Source organism: Solanum verrucosum, unplaced genomic scaffold (genome assembly GCF_900185275.1).
Source record: "Solanum verrucosum unplaced genomic scaffold, falcon-dt-bn FXZP01000255.1, whole genome shotgun sequence".
Lineage (NCBI taxonomy): Eukaryota > Viridiplantae > Streptophyta > Magnoliopsida > Solanales > Solanaceae > Solanum > Solanum verrucosum.
In genome coordinates, this window is record NW_026020006.1 from 1104114 (window position 1) to 1123037 (window position 18924).

Sequence of the window (18924 nt, forward strand, 5' to 3'; positions counted from 1 at the left end):
TTTTATAAAAATAAAATATCGACATGACCAAGGTTTTAATTAATTAATATCAAATTTCTTTTATATTAAAATCAGTTTTTTTATTAATATTTCAAAAAGACTAAGGTTTGAGACTACTTGTTAATAGTTTTGCTATTGAAAATCCCATGTTTATATATGCATCAATTTTTTATGATAATGTCTGGTTAGAAACATGTAATATTATACTGATAATATAAATTTTCTTTATGTTATTAGTGTATATAAATTAAATTCAGAACAAAATGTACTGAGACTAAATTTTAATCTAACTACAACAAATCCGACTAAAAACATACAAAAGATAGAATTTGTGGATAAAATAGATAAATTGATTGTCACTCTTAAAAAAAGTTAGGAAAACAATAGTGTTAGTTGATTGACAATTATAACATTATATATATATATACATGTGTGTGTGTGTGTGTGGTGAAAGGCATGAAAGAGACACCATATACACAAAAATCATGAATTAATGATAACGGATAATTCTATCGTTAAATCGTAAAAATATGTTCCTATTTAGAATCTATCTTGGTTAATGATGAAATATCAGAAAATCGTATTAGCTATGACTAATATATTTAGCGATAGTTTGACAATAAATTATCAAAAGGTATTACTCATATTAGTGATATTACCTTATTATCATTATTATGAGTTTGATCATAATGTTGTTTATAGAACCTTCTTAAATTGACATCATGAATTCATATTAAGATATTCTCGAAATATGGCATGTTATCTGAACATCACGTTCCAAAAGCTTTTTCAAAGAGTTCTAATTGATAATACACGTAAATTAATTGTGATCGACCTAGGGATTAGAGCTCAAACTCATGCCATGTGGTTGGTTATTGATGATCTCAAGTTCCAACAAAAAAATGATTTCTACCAACACCAATAGCACAAGCGTCATGTTGCATGCATGTCTAAAACCTGGTTCGTTATTTTTTTTTAAAGTTTTCATATGATGTCAGACCGACGAAATTTGAATTCGCATCAAAAGTTTTAAATTTGAATTCACATCAAGAGTCTTACATTGGAGTATCTTATTTATATTAAAGTCCAATTAAATTTAAATTTGTGTTAAAGATATTTACTGTCTAAGGACATGATTGAGACAAATTCTGAATGGAGTTCATATTTAGACCATTTTATATAGTTCAGGAGCAAATATTTCATTATTTTTTTTTCAAATCCTAGATCCACCTATGTGTGCTCGTCTACCCTTTACCTTCATTTCTTTTAGTTTTCATTTGATGTTGAATTTTGTTTGTTGAACATCATTTGTCCGAAGTATTACGTCCTCATGAGTTCTATCTGAACTCTTAGATATTCACTTTTTCTAACTATTTATCAAAAGACTCATCAACGATAGACTTGGTGAATATCCAATCAAAGTGTAAGTAATATTTTCCTTAAATAGAACTGACACAAAATGATGCAAAAAATATAAAAATTGTAACACGTAGATCAGTGAATTAGCATATCAAATTGAGTCATGTGACATTGATATGTGAACCTAATTCACCAGAATTTTTATTTTACTGTTAATAAGACGATACGTATATTTAGTTCGTAGACTTTAATATTTATTCTTTACTCTTCAAAAAAAGAAAGGAAGTAGGTGACAGTCTCAATCTAGCAACGGGTAAAAGGATACATATTACACTTTGATAAGCTATCGTTTATTTTAATGTATAAAATAATGGGTATTTTTTCCACTTTATTGATGAGGACATAAAGTAGGTATACAAAGCTAATTATGGAAATATTTTTAACAGAAAAAAGGTTATTTTAAAACGAAAATCTATTCATCGCTCACTAAAAAAAACAAAAGCAATTAGTGGCCCATGAATAATATAGTGACGGAATGGTAAGTACTTCTCTATTATTAATCAAAAGTTTCGAATTCGAATCCTGATAATAAAATCACTTTTGATAAAGAACACTCTGCCCCAAAATGAAACATTCCGACAAAATTCCGGATTAGTTGTGTCCCAAAGGAATACTGGACACCAAAATAAGTTCTCCTTTTCACTTCTGTGACAATCTTTGCTTATCAAAATATATCCACACCGAATGTTTATATCAAATCATACTAATACTAATTTACCATGGTTTACCTATAAACACCCTGAGCGGATAACATCGAATGCAAGAAAGAAGGGTTAACAAATGCATGTGACAGGCTAGAAATCACTCGAAAAGTAAGAATGAAATTTCACTTCCTGCATAGAAGAGGGAGAGACCACAAAGGATGTGGTGCAGCAGATGAAGTTGCTCCTCCTATAACCAGAGGTCTCGTTTCTGAGCCCTGTATTTGAAAATCCTTGGTAGGGAGCATTTCCCCCAAAGTGAACCCTACGTAACACGAATTCAAATTGATCGGACTCCAATGCAGTACCATACGTACCAAAAGAAAGAGAGACATAGAGAGAGGGGCCATTACCATGTGTTAAGGATTAGTTGCACAAAATAAAGAGATGCTTCATAGCTTACAATTTGAGCCAGAAAAAAAAAGAAGATCAAGTATGGTTTTCCATCATTTTCTCATACTTTTTTACACATCCACCATGGTTAAAATGATCAATAAGTTTTGGAAATTCATCTATCCACTATATAAGTAAAGACTTCTATGGCAACTTCTGTAGTTGGCTTCGCTCTCATACTTTTGGCATTGAGAAAGGACTGCAAGGACTGCAGAAAACGGTAATTTCAAGCGCTTCAACAGTTCTTGCTAAATCCCCGCATCGTGAAGCTGCTTCTCATGCTTTGGAATTAAAAAAGGACTGCAATAAACATCAATTTCAAGTGTTAACAATTCTTGCTTGATTCCCGCGTCAAGCTGGTTCTCATACTTGGTCATTAAGAAAAGGACTGCAGTAAAGACATAGTTTCGAGCATTGAATGCGCTTGTTTAAGTACTCGAATAAGTTTAACAAACAGACACATTTATATATTTCACCAGCCACATCAACAGCAGACAGGCAGACTAAAAACACATTCAAAAGAAATAGCCTTGTAAGATAAACTTGCCGATGTTGCAAAGGAAATATCAGTTAAAAAGAGGTGAGGACATCTTATTCCTTTTTTTTCCCTTTGTGTGTGTGTGATAAGAGTGGTGTCCATGTCAACTTTGCAAGCACAACTATTCCATCGGATACCTGCTGCCTCCCACCAGTATAGGTACCGAGTAACTTTGCTTACCACATATATAGTTTCTTTTGTCTCTGTTGGGCTTTGAGACCTAGCTTCCCATGATGTTCACCCACTTTACTGACCGTTAGGCCACCCCTTGAGTCAAAAAATATAGTGGGAAATCTAGATGCCATAATGCCCTCGGATAGACCACTAACTAGGATCTTAAACTGAGTTTAGAAAACTAAAGATGTTTCCCACATGAGAACGCTTATATAAGCTGAAAGATAGTGTAATAATTTCACAATCATAAAGAGTTAGATGGTCATTTGAATGTCTCTAGTATCACAGGACTTGTAATTACCGGGACCGGATATCATCAATGTTAAATCTAGCACCATTGCTCATTTCAGTGCCAAGAAGCAACACTGATGAAAAACTTAAGCTCCTAGAATGCGTCCAACAAATAAATAGCAATGTGTCACCCAACTATTACATGTAAATGTATAAGTTTGATTTTTCCAGATTTTCCCACTAGATAAACAGCTTTAAGAAGTTGATATAGTGGGATGTTTATATAAAGGAGAGTTCACTCTTTGTTTAAATTTTTAAGGTAAGTTTTACCATCAAACTTCATTTTCCGAGGGAGACCTACTAGAAAGAAAATTAGCATTCACGACATGTTTTCATATTGCTGAAACATATACCTACAGGCAGACTCGGAAACCTATAGCTGAAACTTTGGAGATAATGTTGCATGAGCATATAAAAGTCTCTTTGAACATCTAACTCATGCTTATCGGGAACCCCCCCCCCAAATCACTCATCTAATAGCATTTATGTAAAACTTTATGAAAATCCTTCCCAAAGCCCATCGATAATGATAGAACAAAGAACATTAAAATAAGTCCATTAAATGGTGAGAACATTTTCTATTTGAAACTTAGTAGGTAGTAGGAAACCTCGAGTATTGGACAGGCAAGTTGTCCAAATATTGCCACACCCGTATCGGATCATTCAAAAATGCACTACTTTTGGAGGATCTGACACGCACCTGGCAACATCATTTTTAAAGAGTCCAAGCAACAAAGGTTCAATTTATAACTTTTCTCCAAGTCTGTAATTCCAACAGAACCAAAGAGCTATACCATTTCATGTCTATTAAACTGGATTTATTTATTTACCTTCATTCCAGTAGGAGATCCGGGTTTAGCAGTAGTTGTACTTCCAAAGCTGAATTTGGACTTCTTGTCAGCAGGTTTTAATATTTGAAAGGAGCACATTAATGTCTCATCTACGCTCATCATAGCTCCAGCATTGTCAAACTCTCCACAATAATTCGGAGCAGAAAATACAGTTACAAGTTGCCGATTAGCAAAAAACTCATACCCGTCCTCCACAACCTGTAAGAACTTTAAAGCATTAGGAGATTTGATTGAAGTATGAAAACAAGGAACCTTCCATTTAACTTATCGAATTTCACTTATTCAGACTAATAGAGAGCAGAAGCAGAACTGAACAAACTTTTGAACCTCCTGACTGACCTTTCAACACACATACACAAAAATGAATATTCAGACTATATATTACTTTTTTTTAATAACCATGGTGTCCAGTCCAGCTTATGCGCACCTCAACTAATTTCACAGGGTACTTGCTGCCTCCCACCAAGACATATACCGGGTAACTCTATCCAACCATAGACCATATATCAACTAACAGATCACTGATCAACTGACTATAAGCCTATGTACACCTACATACTGAAGAAAAATTTACAGCAGTGGGTTAAACCTGGTGAGCACGGCATATAAGATCCAGATCATGTTTCTCAAGAAATTCTGTCACCTTGTCTGCACCAAAAGTGTATGAAACTCCCCGATCATTCATTCCCCATCCCTGAACATCTTTACTAGGATCAGACCAAAGCAAATCACAGAGCAAACCAGCATCTGGCACATCAGTTGGGCGCTGAAGACCTCTAATTTGGTCTAAATGGTTCAAATCAGGAGAGAGGCCTCCATGCATACATAGAATCTTTTCATCTATTAAGGCAGCGACTGGAAGACAATTGAAGCAATCTGTGAAGATTTTCCATAATCTAACATTGAATCTTCTCTTACATTCATCATAAAATCCGTATATGCGGTTTATGGAAGCACATTCATGATTTCCCCGAAGCAAGAAAAAGTTTTCTGGATATTTTATCTTGTATGCAAGTAGAAGACATATGGTCTCTAAGCTCTGCTTGCCACGATCAACATAATCCCCTAAAAATAAGTAGTTTGATTGAGGAGGCAATCCACCATACTCAAAAAGCCGCAGAAGATCAGAATATTGACCATGAATGTCACCTGAAAGTCAACAGGATAAACCGTCAAACAGACATTAAGCCACCAACTTTTGTGCATATTCCAAAACATGCTTTTCCTAATCAGAAGATTGGCTTAATCATTTTTCAGAAAAGAATTAGTTTTTCTGATAAGAAGGAAAAAGAAATAATAAGCACCACGTTGAAGCAAAATATTTTACACATCAAATGTATAAAATAAGTTCTTGAAATGCGAGTTTGCATATGTAGTACATACATTTTAACTCTTCAATGTAAAAGCTAACATCCATTTTAAAGTTTTGAAATGTCACATGAAAAACCGATGAGCTAACTGCTTCGTTATCCATGAAATTATAAGGGGTATTTACGGATGTCTGAAATTTTGAGGTTCATTCCACATGAAAATTGGCACATAAATACCATACAGATCATCAGTAGCCATCAGCCAAAAGAGGTTGCTTGGTCAACTTCTTATATCTCTACTTCTCTACTATCTACCAAATAGTTGCCAAGGGTCTTATTTTATACATGTCATATCAATAGAACTAGCCTGTTCTTGGAAATGGTCAATCCTAGTTCGCCTCTCATGCTTTGCAATAAATCCACAACAACCAAATTGGACTTCACTCCAGAATCAAATCTTCAGTTATTTGGCCAGAAATAAAATCTTAAGTAAAAAAAAAGGGCATCAATAAACTGCATATGAACAGATCATCAAAATTCACTCTTTTACGGTTGTGTACAAGCTATGAACAAGGTAGAAAGAGGCACCATAAATCCTAGGTTCTAGATCTAATAACAGTAGCAAGTTGGCATAGAAACCAATCAAATACCAAGAGACGTCTCGTCCTTCAAGCAACAGATTCACAGTGCCTCCGTATTAATTTTAGAAGTACATAAAAGACTAGTGAAAAATTGAACATCCCAGTCTTCATTAGCTTGCAGACGTGCTAATTTTACCTGAATTTGTGTAACGGAGCCTAGAGGTTAGAACTGAGAAAAAAGGTGTAGGTCGACTAATTTATCTTGTGAGCTACTCCATCTAGGGTTAAGTAGCTCAATATCTTTTTGCTGAAATCAAACTCGCTCACATAACTTCAAGATTGGACTTTGACTTTGACTTTGAATGACCTACTTCAACAACCTTGAGTGAGAGTCATACATATATGAAAGTCCGTGTTTAGATGTGTATGTTTAAGGTACATGCATCTCCACTACGCAGAATGATTTTGTAGGTTGAGATTAGGTAATTGAAACTAAACCGAACCCCCACTTCCCATTTGAGCTTGCTTGAGTTTTGGTATTTCAACCAACATTGAATTGTAATGACGATAAGTCTACTTGCAAGGGTCCCAACTAATCGTCAATTGTTTACATCCTACTTCGAGGTAACCTTATAAAGAATTGTATAAGGTGAAGTTACCCGGTTTTTGTGCTGGTGTGAGGTAACAGGTACCCGTGGAACTAGTCAAGGTGTGAGCAAGTTGGCCCGGACACCACAATTGTCAAAAAAAGACGCGGAACGGTAAGCACAATAGATAAGGCCTTCATTGAAGATCATGAGTCTCAAATTATTAATGATTATCTATTCAGTTAATAGCATAACCTACAGCTATAAAGCAGAAAACTAAAGGGAAAGAGATGTAGAAACCACCACACTAATTGTGGAAAGTGGAAACTGACTTCATGACACATTAAATACCAAGAAGATAGTTGAATTATCAATCTAAGGGATTGAGTCGATTCTCTCCAGCTAGGTATAACAAAATAAAGAAATGGTAGCAACCAGAGGAAATTCAAGTGGATAACTATTACAAGCTCATCGGAGTAGGGAAAACTACAGGTCTAAGAGACAAGCTGAAGAGAATAAGAAGAAAACTAGATTTCTCAGCAACTTGACGTTTAAAAATAAGCAAATAAAATATGAAGAATAGACAAAGTGAGACAGTAAAAGCCAACCGATGCCTAAGGTTATCCAAAATGAAACTGAAGATATGAGTTTGAATAAAATATAATAAGGATTCTTCCATTTACATCATGGACTCATAAAAGCAATCAGTGGCAAATATAACATTCAACATGATGCAAGCTATAAGCTATTGACTACAGAATACTTCGCATCCAAAAAAATTAGGGCCTGTTATCTAAATCATTCATTCCAATGATAAATAGTTCCTCTTTAAGGCAAAGTAGGGGCTCTCTAAATCTCGCACATATTCAACACAAGCATACAAGGACTCCTGTCAAACATTAGACTTAATGTAAGTGTAACAACACAAATGAAACAAGATAATCCGACAAACAAATTAGGGCCTGTTATCTAAATCATTTCATTCCAATGACAAATAGTTCCTCTTTAAGGCAAAGTAGGGGATCTTTAAATCTCGCACCTATTCAACACAAGCATACCTATCAAACGTAAGACTTAATGTAAGTGTAACAACATAAATGAAACAAGATAATCCGACACACCTATCCTACGGCACCAGGATTTCATCACCCCCAACAAAAGCCAAGTGAATTGTTGAAACGACACAAAACATCAGAATACGAGTACAATCTTCTCCAGCTAATGGAAAAGACAAAACTTCGGAACAAATTAGAAACCAAAAGTTTCTAAAACCATGATTTACATAGGCGAAACCGAAATTTGAACTTTATGGGCAATAAATTCTAGGATAACAAATTAAGTGTAACTAGGTTATGAATCTATTTTTTGTACGTATTTAGTGAATTTCTAAATACAAATACGATGTTTGGATTAAAGTTACTGAGTTTAGCAAAACCCGTAGGGAACGTTCTAGCTCCGCCCCCGATGATTTACACCGCTCTTCAAACACATGAAAGAGGGAACTAATTCTGAATCAAAAATCAATAACTGATAGGTTTTTCAGCTCAATGCACAGTAAGAGCTAAATTGATCAACAAACACGATAAGCCAAAGAAAACATGACTATAGACGACAAACAAAGTTATTTAATGAATATTCATTTGGCTCGACCTACTCGTATTAGACCAAAGTAACATAGGTTTGCTTCGCGAAATTCCAACAACAACTACGCCTCAATCCCAAACAAGTTGGTCAGCTACATGAATCTCCACTTCTTTATTTAAGCTCATTCCGTATCATTCGCGAATTTTTCAAAAATACACTAAATATTTAGTGAATAAACTACATGTACAAGATAAAAATACCAGCATCAGATATCCCATATACACACCATGTAAACATAGACCAAAAGCAAATAATCAATCTTAGCAACTAATACAAAAACCCCATCATCTAAAAAAGTCAACTTTACAATAAACAAACAAAATAAAACCCCAAAACAGCTGCAACAATAGAACTAGTTACTGATTAATCAAGAATTGAGTATTAAAAATTGAAACTTTACCACAAATCTTGATGGGGGCTTCAAGTTCCAACAAATTAGGCTGTCTCAAGAAAGTCTCTTTAGCAACCAAACACAACTGCTTAATCTCAGCCTCAGTCAACACAACTTGCTTCCCTGGTTTACCCTTTACTTCAAGAAGCCTAGTTATTATATCATCCAACACATTCTGGTCCATATTTTTTCAAATTTTCACTCAATTTTTTGACCTAGTTGTGTTGATGAACAAATGGGGTTTTAGTATTTGAGGTTGCAGACTTTCTATAAGAAGATTGATGGATTCCCTAATTATTATTTTTCTTCTATATATAATATGGGTGGTTGCTATTTGAAGAGTGGTCAAAAGGGTGTCGTTTTATGGTTTATAATGTGTCGTTTTGGGTGAGAATCTTGAAACATTCTTGTTCTTTTAATCAGGCCACTAGCCATGATAAAAGATTAAAAACCCCTCAAAATTGAAAATTCTTTTTCAATGGAGGAGGCAATTTGTTTTGCTTTGTTATATACAGAAATTGTTAGGTCATAAGAAGGGGTGGGGTGAGGTGGGGGTGGGAGACCATGATGGATGTGATGATATTCTTTTATTGAGTTTAGTTTAACTATTAGTATTTGAAACTCGTTAGTTCTGCTAATCTAGCTTCGTGTCAGATAGACTTACTAATTGAGGAGTAAACTTTCCGTTTAGAGATGTTCTTTCGTTTTAAGGTTTGAATTTTGAGATTTTTCAATAAGAATGGAAAATATAGTATTTCCTCTGTCTCAATTTATGTGGCACTTTTCGTTTTTCGAGAGTCAAACAGTTTAAGTTTGATCGGAAATTTGCGCGTGGAATCTTCAATTTTTTTAAATGAAATTTATATATTTGTAAACTACGTAAAAAGTACTATAAGTCACAATAATTAGCAATTCAAAATAATTAGAAGATCTATGAAAAATTTATAATCAAAGATAGACTTGCTTGAATCTCGAAATTTGAAAAGTGCCACATAAATTGGGATGTAATTATTAGAATACATCATTTGATGATAATTTCTGTTACACTGTATCAAAGAAATAAAACTTTATTTTTTTATCACAGAGTCTTATGTAAGTTGTTTTCTGATCTCATAAAACATGTTGGTATTAAAACTCTTTTGTTTTGTTAATCTAGTTTCATATCAGATAGACTTACTAACTAAGGAGTAAACTCTCCCTTCAAAGACATTCTCTAGTTTCAGGGTTTGAATTTGAGATTTTTCAATAAGAGTAAAAATATCTTAATTATCTTAATATATCACCAGATGATAGTTTCATTATACTTAATCAAAGAAAGTTTTTGTTTCAGAGTTTTATGTAATTTGTTTTATGATTTTGTAAAACATGTTGCAGGAATCGAACCTATGAGTTTGCTTTCGTAATGAGTTGGACGTTTAAACATTCATGATTCAACTATGAATGTGAACGACTCAGTGAGTGAAAGAAATTTGATTATTTTTCCTTCTAGAGCTTCGATTTCTTTTATTAAATAATATTTCAAGTTTTGAGTATGAAGATAAAGAATCCTCTAGTAAGATACATTCTCTAATCTACTTATTAAGTGCATGAATTTGAATAATGAAATCAATAGGATAGATTCCGTTAATGACAAAAACTTAAGTAAATATACCAAATTAACAAATATGAGATTGTTAGTCATAGGAGAGGGATTGGACATCAAGGATACTGTGAGATCCATTTATAATTAATCAAAGATATCAAAATCATAAAAAATAAAGAGTCCTTTGATAAACAAACAAAAAAAAGAAACACGTGAATTCAAATAGTCGAATTAGTGAATTTCGTATGCTAAGTACTTTGAAAAAAAAAGAGGTGGATCCACTTATAACATGAACACAAATATTTATATCAGGTTAAGAATTGCATACCAAATATATTTCAAACGAAATAACCACTTACTACTAGTCTATTGGACGTTAAATTAGTTAATTTGACACCAACATTAAATACAAATGGTTATTTACCCTCCTCGACAAGTGGGTCTCAAGGTAAGTGGGGCCCACTTGATGTGGTAGGACCACCTAAATATATGTAGAATAATTAACTAGATTATTCTACTACAACTACACATTTTTCAACACTTCCTATATCTAGATAGTACCAGAAAATTGCAAAATCCCAAAATCAATTATTAGAATTTTAATAGGCCCATACATAATGCAAATGTAGCCCAAAAATATATGTAACTTTATTGGGCTAAAGCACCACATCCAATTATGGATCTTGGTGCCCACAAAGTGTACAAATAATCACTTGAAGGACCATTATTTAAAACATAATCAATGTTGTATTTTAAAATAATTTAAAATATAAAAATTTTTTGAAGTACGTTATAGATTGTTGAAAAAAATAATTTAATGAAGTTTCATAAAATTATTTTGGTTCTTAAGATCTTTCGAATAATTTTTTAACGATAGAAATGCAATTGAATTTGAATTTCCTTGTACCCTTTTGCCTTCGCTTTAGAAAGAGTACGATATTAAACTTATAAATCAGTTAAGAGTTAAGACTATTAATTAAATATATTTTTATAGTGAGTACTAACTACTAAGAGTCCACCCAATAACAAATACCATAGCATATTTTGCTTTCACATGTTACAATATTTTTATTCATATTATTTGATGTAAATATTGAATGTGAATAAATATTTATTAATAATAATATCTAGTAAAATATTATAAGAATTTAAATGTAATTATTTTTATAAATGATTTGATTATATAAATAATTACTTTTTTTAAAGTCAATGTTTGTAATTATATTGCTTCTTACGCGTACTCATGAAAGCAATTCTTGTCCTTTATTTAATTTTCAAACACATTGGAACACTTTTTTCTATATAAGATTAAAAAAAAATCAAACTTTATGCATCATTATGTCAACAAGACAAGTATATATCATTAATGTCATTTTGAATTTTTCCTAGAAATTTCCCATTGTGGAAATTGAACCTCCATTGCCCTATATATATTTTGCTTCACTTATTCACTAATCACTACTATTTCACAAAAATTAAATCAAGTAACTTTGTCTCTTGTTATCTGTTTCGAATGAGAGAATCAGTCTTTTGATTTAGTATTTGATTCAGTAGAGTAAGATTTTTTTGTTATTTATACTTATTTTCTCAAGTAGATATAAGATTTAATTTGGATATTGAGTTTTGGTGACTCTGACTGTTAATCTAAGACCAAGATTTTGCTACTAATGAAGATCATAGTTATTTATTTTCTTGTTATTATGTTCATTTTACTACCTAATATTGTTGTCATGGACCATAAGGTTGTGTGTTTTGCAATGGAAAGTGTTGAGCGGCCACCGAATCACGACAAGAGAGCGGGTCTAAACCCTCCACCACCTCCTAAGCATTATCCCCCGATCCATTGGAAGCAAACGAGATTCATCCCCCCAACCCCGCCACCACCAACATCATGTTGATCTGTGACAACGTTCATGAGATTTTGCACAAGTGATGTCAACTTATCGTCATAATTTATCTTGTAATAAGGATTAAGCTTTACCCTACTATCCACTAGTTGTGGGTGGGTGGGTAAGGTTCGTCCTCCAAAGCCACCACCAACATCGTAGTAATTAGTGATATACATGCGAGTGATGTCAATTTATCGTCTTAATTTACTTATAATAATGAAAATACCCAATTGGATGGTCTCACTAACACTCTTTTTGTAGCTTTATGCACACAAGATTTTATGCAAGTGGTATCTTTTACTTATATTAATTTGTAGCTATGAAATGTGCCATGGCACTATTTTAGATTTTAAAGTTATTCTCAAGCTTCAAATTCAAAACTTTCTATATATTGTTCCATTATTTTACAAGTCACATTGAAGTATATATGTTGATAGTGCATGAAAAAAAAAATACTTGGCACAATAAGTACAAAGTTATTACAGATAAATCTCTATAATAAATATTAAATTGAGTGAAAATAATTTTAAAACAAGTTACTATCACATATTAAATTACTCTGATAATGGTTAATGAAATGGTACATGTCACCTCAAAATTTGTGATCGAATAATAAGTGAATATTTATTTTCAGTATTCTTATAATTAGTTCGAGTCCTACAAATAAAGTTATTTTGGATAAAAAATATTTTATCACCAAACTGAGATTTTGTTAATGCGAATTCTGATTGATTGACCTCCAAAAGTAGGTAAGGATATCGGGTGTAAAACTAAAAAAAAAAAGTAAAAATCTATAGAAAATAATAATCCAAATTTGAGTGGAAACAAAAAAATATTGGAGATGATTTTCTTCTCATTCTTCAAAAGGTACGTTTATGGTTCCATTTTCAAACAACAAAATTGAAGTTTTCTAAAGATTATAGGCCCACTCTGTGACTCCATAAAATATTAATTAGTTATATACAATCTACCGGAGTTCAATCAAACTTAATAGCTTTAGCTCAATCGATATAAATGATCAGTGGTGTAAAAATCTATTTTATTTTATTATTACATAGCAACAAAAGCATATTTATGCTACTTTGGTGATGCTTTTTTTGCCCTCTCTTCGCTCTGGACATAGAGAAAGAGTAGGTAAAGTGTGTCATTTATAATGGAAAGAAAGATACTACTACTTTGCCTCTTTGTTGGTGAACACAATGGTTTCTAACTAGAACCAGGAACCGATTCGAATTTAAATCTTTATCATGTCGGTGATTTTTAACTATAGACATTTAACCCAACCAGACCCTTTTTTTCTTCTTCTTTATTCTCTTCTCAATACCCAAACATCATGAGTTAACCTTCATGGAATAAGTAAAAACAAAATCTTTCTAAACTAATAAAACTAATAGATTTGAAACAAGAATATGAATTCTACTAGTAGGAACAAAAAGATTTTTTTTTGAAAGAATCAACCTAAATAGCCATCCACCTAACCGCTTAACCAAAAAATAGCTGGCGGATGTATAATTCATGTATAGTAAGTGTATAACTTATGTATACTGGCTAGGAAAAATAAACAATATCTACGGTTAGACAGAAGAATTTTAGGACAAATAAGGAAAATCGCGGTATCCAAGACGTATACCCAAAAAGTAGAGAAGTACAGTATTGAACGACAAAATGATATATATAGGCGTACAATATAAACTCTACAAACTATAAGGTTAGCAAGAAGTTGATTCATCTACCAAAGCAGTGGTGGAGCTACATGTGACGACGGGAATTCAACTGAATATCCTTCGTCGAAAAATTATACTGTGCAAATAGGGTAAAAACATTTCTTTCCTGTGTATTTGTATTTTGGGATTCCTTCAATACAAGAGAAGCTTTTAAAATGGCTTTAGGTAACAAGTTTGAATCTGTGGTGTGACATTCTTGCATTTTTTTCGACTCACCTTATTGGAAATCCTGGCTTTGCCACTGAGTGAAAGTGGTCGGACTGCAGGCTCGTGACAGTTTTGACAACGCCATGTTCGTTTTTCTCTGTTAGTATCCTCAAAAGCCTTCACCAGCTCTTTGTAAGACTCTTTGAAGTTCTTCAGCCATTCCTTGCAGGAGAACAGGCTTTCGTATGAGACCGTTGATTCCGACCTGTAGACATCTATCCCATACTTGTTCCTCTGAAGTAGAAGATAAAGCTATGATCAACGGCCAACTATGACTGTGGAATTTCCGAACCCTTGATGTCACTTCAAATCCGTCCATTTCCGGCATGTGAAGATCCAAAACGACAACTTGGATGGACGTTGTTGAATGTCCCATTGCACTTAGGCACTGAAAACCAGAGGAAACAGCAATTACTTGGCAGCCTAGTTTTTCAAGCAGTTTTTTGGTTACCATTCTGTTAACGTCGTCGTCATCAGCAAGTAGAACTTGAAGGCCTTTGAACGTTGAGCTTGAAATCGCTTGATCCAAAGGATTTACAAGTTCAAACATATGTTTTCTGAACGATGACTGTTTAAGAAATCGGAGAATAAGAGTCATCCTTTGTGCATGGCCATCGGTATTTGAGGGCATCCATACATTTCCCTGCATCATCTGCAAATTAAACAGATTAAGCGTACTGTAAATCGACTCACCATTTCAAAAAGATGATAAGCTGCATCTAGGGGAAAATGAACTTTTGAGTTCATGGACTGGATAGGTGCTACAAAAACTAACAAAACCATCGACTTCCTATGAGAGTTCGGTTATAAAAAGCAAAACAAATATAAAGCCTAAATTCTTAATTTTGTAGATCTTGCTAAGGTAAAGGACAACACAGACATGAAAACTCAAGATGCAAAGGCTTGAAGGGAAAGCAATAAAGAATGATAAGTCCAAGCACCTCGACTAATTCCTTGGGGTACCAAAACGTCCCTGTTTATTTGGAACTGCTACGTCTCTATTTTGGTGATTCTTCCGACAATGACACTTGAATGTAGTTTTAAAATTGGAATACATAGTGCCTGTAACAGCACTTGCTTACGCTCTTATCGGAATAGGATTAGACATAGGTATCTAACTGTGGATACTATTCACAAAGAAATAACCAAGAGAGTCAACATATTTTGGGTTCTTGGACTCTTCATAGGTTTAGAATTTTTCTTGAGTGTCAATTTCAATCACAACTCGAACACAGATTCCATCCTTCAAAATCAAAGATGCTCTCAGGCTGAACTTTTGTTCTACGAGATTTTCGTCCTAGTAATAGCCATTTTGAAAATGTATGTTTCTTCCACAAGATAACAGGGGCAAGAATTTGACATTGGTCAAGAATCTTGGATCGGCCTCATCTTCCCTTCATGCACATCCGTTAATTAGAGTTCCTTCATATAGCTAGTCGATATCTACATCTATTAAACAATCCAGATTATATTATGATGTGATATGAACCAGTAACAAATATTTATGTAAGTCAGTTTAACCCCTTAACCCTTACGCGTGGTTGAATTCAACGAGTTTATATGCCAACGTAAATCCAAATGACTAACACAACCATGAATTCATGAGCAAAAATCTTATAAGGTTCCGTAGCTCTAATCACCTAAAGTACTTTAAGCTAAAAAAGACTTAATTTAAAACACAGAACAGTAGTTATGCTCACCTGAACAAGCTTTTTGCACATGCTGAAACTCATGCCTTCCTTTAACTCTTTGCTGTTATACTTCTTTCCGCCAAAGTGAGAAGTTGAGATTGAGCTATCTGTTTGAGAACCTCCACGACTAACTTCAATCTCAAATTTTATGGTAGCATATTCATCAAATACGCTATGTTTTCTTGCTCCCTGAAGCTTATCGTTCCCGCCCTCGGTTCCACTCTCCAGAATAACCTTGAATACAACCGACCCCCTTCCGGAGCTGATATTCAATAGATGTCCCACCATATGAAGTATAACCTGAAACGTTCTCTTTTCATCCCCCATCACCAGATTAGGTAAAGAATTGGGAACATCCGTGGAAAAGCCAAAGCCCTTATAAACACACAGGCACTTAACAAGACAAGAGGCCTCTCTGATCAGTGAATGCAGCTGAAACGGCATCATTTCTACTGGGAATCTCCCTTCGTCTTTGTCGGGTATATCCATTGCATCATTTATTAAATTTGACAGAACGGTGCTCGTTCTCACCATTGTGTCGATAATAATCTTCTGGTTAGAGCTTGTGTTCTCATCTTGAAGTATGGAAAGCAAACCCAAAACCGAGTGCATTGGCCGTCTCATCCCATTGTTCATTACCTTCTGAAACGAATTCCTTGCCTGGCTTGCCCTCACGGCATTCTCCTTAGCCTGTTGCAGCAAACCGTTCCTCGCTTCTAGTTTCTCCCTCATTAATTGTGACTCTTCAAGAACTGTCGCATGGGATAGGGCCACAGCCACCTGATCAGCAACTACTTCCACTATCTCCATCTCATTATGGCTCCAATCATCGTTTGCACTCGGAATAACCAAAACTAAAATAGCATAACGAGTGTCAACCAACTCAGGAGTCCCACCTTTGAAATCCGAAGCACAAAGCAACGGCATCCGAATCGCTGCAACAGTACATGGCTCACCAGGCCCTCCACTGCTTGCAGCTGCAAGAACCGAATCTTGCCTCAAAATCCTCACTCCTTTGTTCTTTGTTATCTCTAACACATCCGGATCATCAATCGGAAGTGAACGATGGTATTCTACAGCAGCACCGGGGCTTAACCCGTGTGTCAAGTTCATCAATGACCTATTCTCATTTGGCATCCAAACAGCACAATTCTGCAGATTCAATGTCTTTGAAAGCTCAACTAAAGTAGTATACAATATAGTATGTTTATCAAGCGACTTTCTAATTTCACGTGTCAGCATTCGGACATGAGTATACACTTCTTTCTGTTTCTTCATCATACCAACCTCTTGATCAAGCTCCAACACATTTTGAGTCAAAAATAGTTCTCTAACCTTAACTTTAAGTAGCATAGGGAACAAAGTCAAAAGGGTGATTGCAGTTGCGCAAGAAACAAGGGCGGTTAGGATTTTCGCAACAGTTAAGGACATTATCAATTGGAATGAAGGATGAGTACTATAAGTCAATCCATTGAGCAAATGAGTCAATCCACATAGAACTATGAATGCAATGAATTGAACAAGAACCCATTTGAATGGAACATCAGAGCAACTTATAAAGTAAAGCAACTCAAGTGGAATCGAAAAATAAGCAATTGCAATCAAGAAATCACTCACTTTTTGCCAATCAAGAATGGTATGTATACTCCAAAAGACACCCTCTTCATCACAGTTACAATTGGAAAACTCATTATCAGTAGCTATAACAGATATGATGAACAAAGAAATTAAGAATCCCACAAACAACCACCTTAACATAATTATATATCTATAACCTGGCAAAGTCCCAATTTTGAGTTTTTTCAATATTTCAACTCAATCAACATGAAAGGCAAATAACCAGTAACATCTCATTGCCAAACAGAACACAACAAAAAATGATCTTTCACATTTTTAGATCTAACATACTCATATGCCTCAAGATCCAACCTACCCATTTCACCAAAGCACCAAAATTTTCAAAAAAAATATTCCTCCACCTCAATTTTTTCTTCTTCTTTTGCACTCCAAGAACAACAAATTCTTAAAAATTAGCTTAAAGCTCTAATCTTTGAACAAAAGGGTAGAACCCCAAATCCATAAAAAAGTAATCTTGGAAGAAAAATTCCAAGATTATCTTCTTCCTCACTTATTCTTTTTTCCCCTTTTTCACACTCCAAAAACAAGAAATTCTTAAGTAAAAAAAATATGGAAAACTAATAAAAGAGCATAAAGCTCTAATCTTTACCCCAAAATAGAGAACCCCAAAATCTAAAAGATGATAAATAACAATAATCTTTGAAGAAAATCAATTTCAAGTGAACTTCAATGCTATATATAAAAACCCCACCTTTTATATAAAATATTCAAAATCTTTGTACAAATTATCAAGAAAAGTGAACCAAGAAAGGAAGATGGAGTAAATTAAAAAATGGGCAAAAAAAAAATACAAAAGATTTTTGCTTTTTTTATTTTGGGACCCACAAATATGAAGAGAACCTAGACATTGTTCCATTTTCCATTAAAAAAAAAAAAAAACAAAAAACAGTGTTCTTTGAATAAACAAAGGGCTCAAGTAAACTGCTTTGCTGTATTCAAAAAAGGTTTCAATTTTCTTTGCTATGGGGCTTTAATGTTTTTTTTTCATTAAAGTTCAACTTGTATATATCCAATTGTTTGATGACTCAATACAAAGAGACAATATTTTAAATATTTTTTTTGAATCAAATTGTGCTAGTATAAGATTTTTTTAATTCATTGTTTTATTTTTAACAAAGGGTGTGAATTGAACATAAACAATTTATTTATCTTTTTAACATGCTTATTTATATCCTTTTTGAAATTCGTCTAATTCAATTTAGAAGAGATTTCATATACGAGTGTTCCTTTTGAACCTTAAGCCTGTTTGGCGATGTTTTCAAAATTTATTTAATTTGATTTTTTTTTGTTCGAAGTGTTTTTTGAACAAGTAC

The 18924-nt window shown here is 33.7% G+C and overlaps 3 protein-coding genes across 3 annotated transcripts in view; 1 reads left to right on the forward strand and 2 right to left on the reverse strand.

Annotated features, from left to right (window-relative positions):
* The window catches only part of LOC125819524 (cysteine desulfurase 1, chloroplastic), a 276125-nt gene that overhangs the window by 59725 nt on the left and 197476 nt on the right, over window positions 1–18924 (forward strand). The window lies entirely within an intron of this gene.
* LOC125819529 (serine/threonine-protein phosphatase PP1-like) lies at window positions 2456–9460 on the reverse strand. The gene is made up of 4 exons (XM_049498970.1): window positions 8890–9460; window positions 4957–5516; window positions 4347–4565; window positions 2456–2813 (listed from the first exon to the last, which is right to left on the reverse strand). Exons 1-4 carry the CDS (start codon window positions 9062–9064, stop codon window positions 2790–2792), a joined length of 978 nt encoding a protein of 325 aa, XP_049354927.1. The 5' UTR covers window positions 9065–9460; the 3' UTR covers window positions 2456–2789.
* Window positions 14047–18367, reverse strand: LOC125819521 (protein EIN4-like). The gene is made up of 2 exons (XM_049498960.1): window positions 15983–18367; window positions 14047–14934 (listed from the first exon to the last, which is right to left on the reverse strand). Exons 1-2 carry the CDS (start codon window positions 17729–17731, stop codon window positions 14392–14394), a joined length of 2292 nt encoding a protein of 763 aa, XP_049354917.1. The 5' UTR covers window positions 17732–18367; the 3' UTR covers window positions 14047–14391.

What these genes read in the sequence shown, in the direction of transcription:
- LOC125819521 (XM_049498960.1), bottom strand. Translation starts at nt 17,731, where the DNA reads ATGTTAAGGTGGTTGTTTGTGGGATTCTTAATTTCTTTGTTCATCATA. An exon ending in TGTGCAAAAAGCTTGTTCAG is followed by an intron (nt 14,935 to 15,982) that starts GTGAGCATAACT and finishes TTTAATTTGCAG; the next exon opens with ATGATGCAGGGAAATGTATG.
- LOC125819529 (XM_049498970.1), bottom strand. Translation starts at nt 9,064, where the DNA reads ATGGACCAGAATGTGTTGGATGATATAATAACTAGGCTTCTTGAAGTA. An exon ending in AGCCCCCATCAAGATTTGTG is followed by an intron (nt 5,517 to 8,889) that starts GTAAAGTTTCAA and finishes GTTGACTTTCAG; the next exon opens with GTGACATTCATGGTCAATAT. An exon ending in GATCTCCTACTGGAATGAAG is followed by an intron (nt 2,814 to 4,346) that starts GTAAATAAATAA and finishes TGTTTATTGCAG; the next exon opens with TCCTTTTTTAATTCCAAAGC.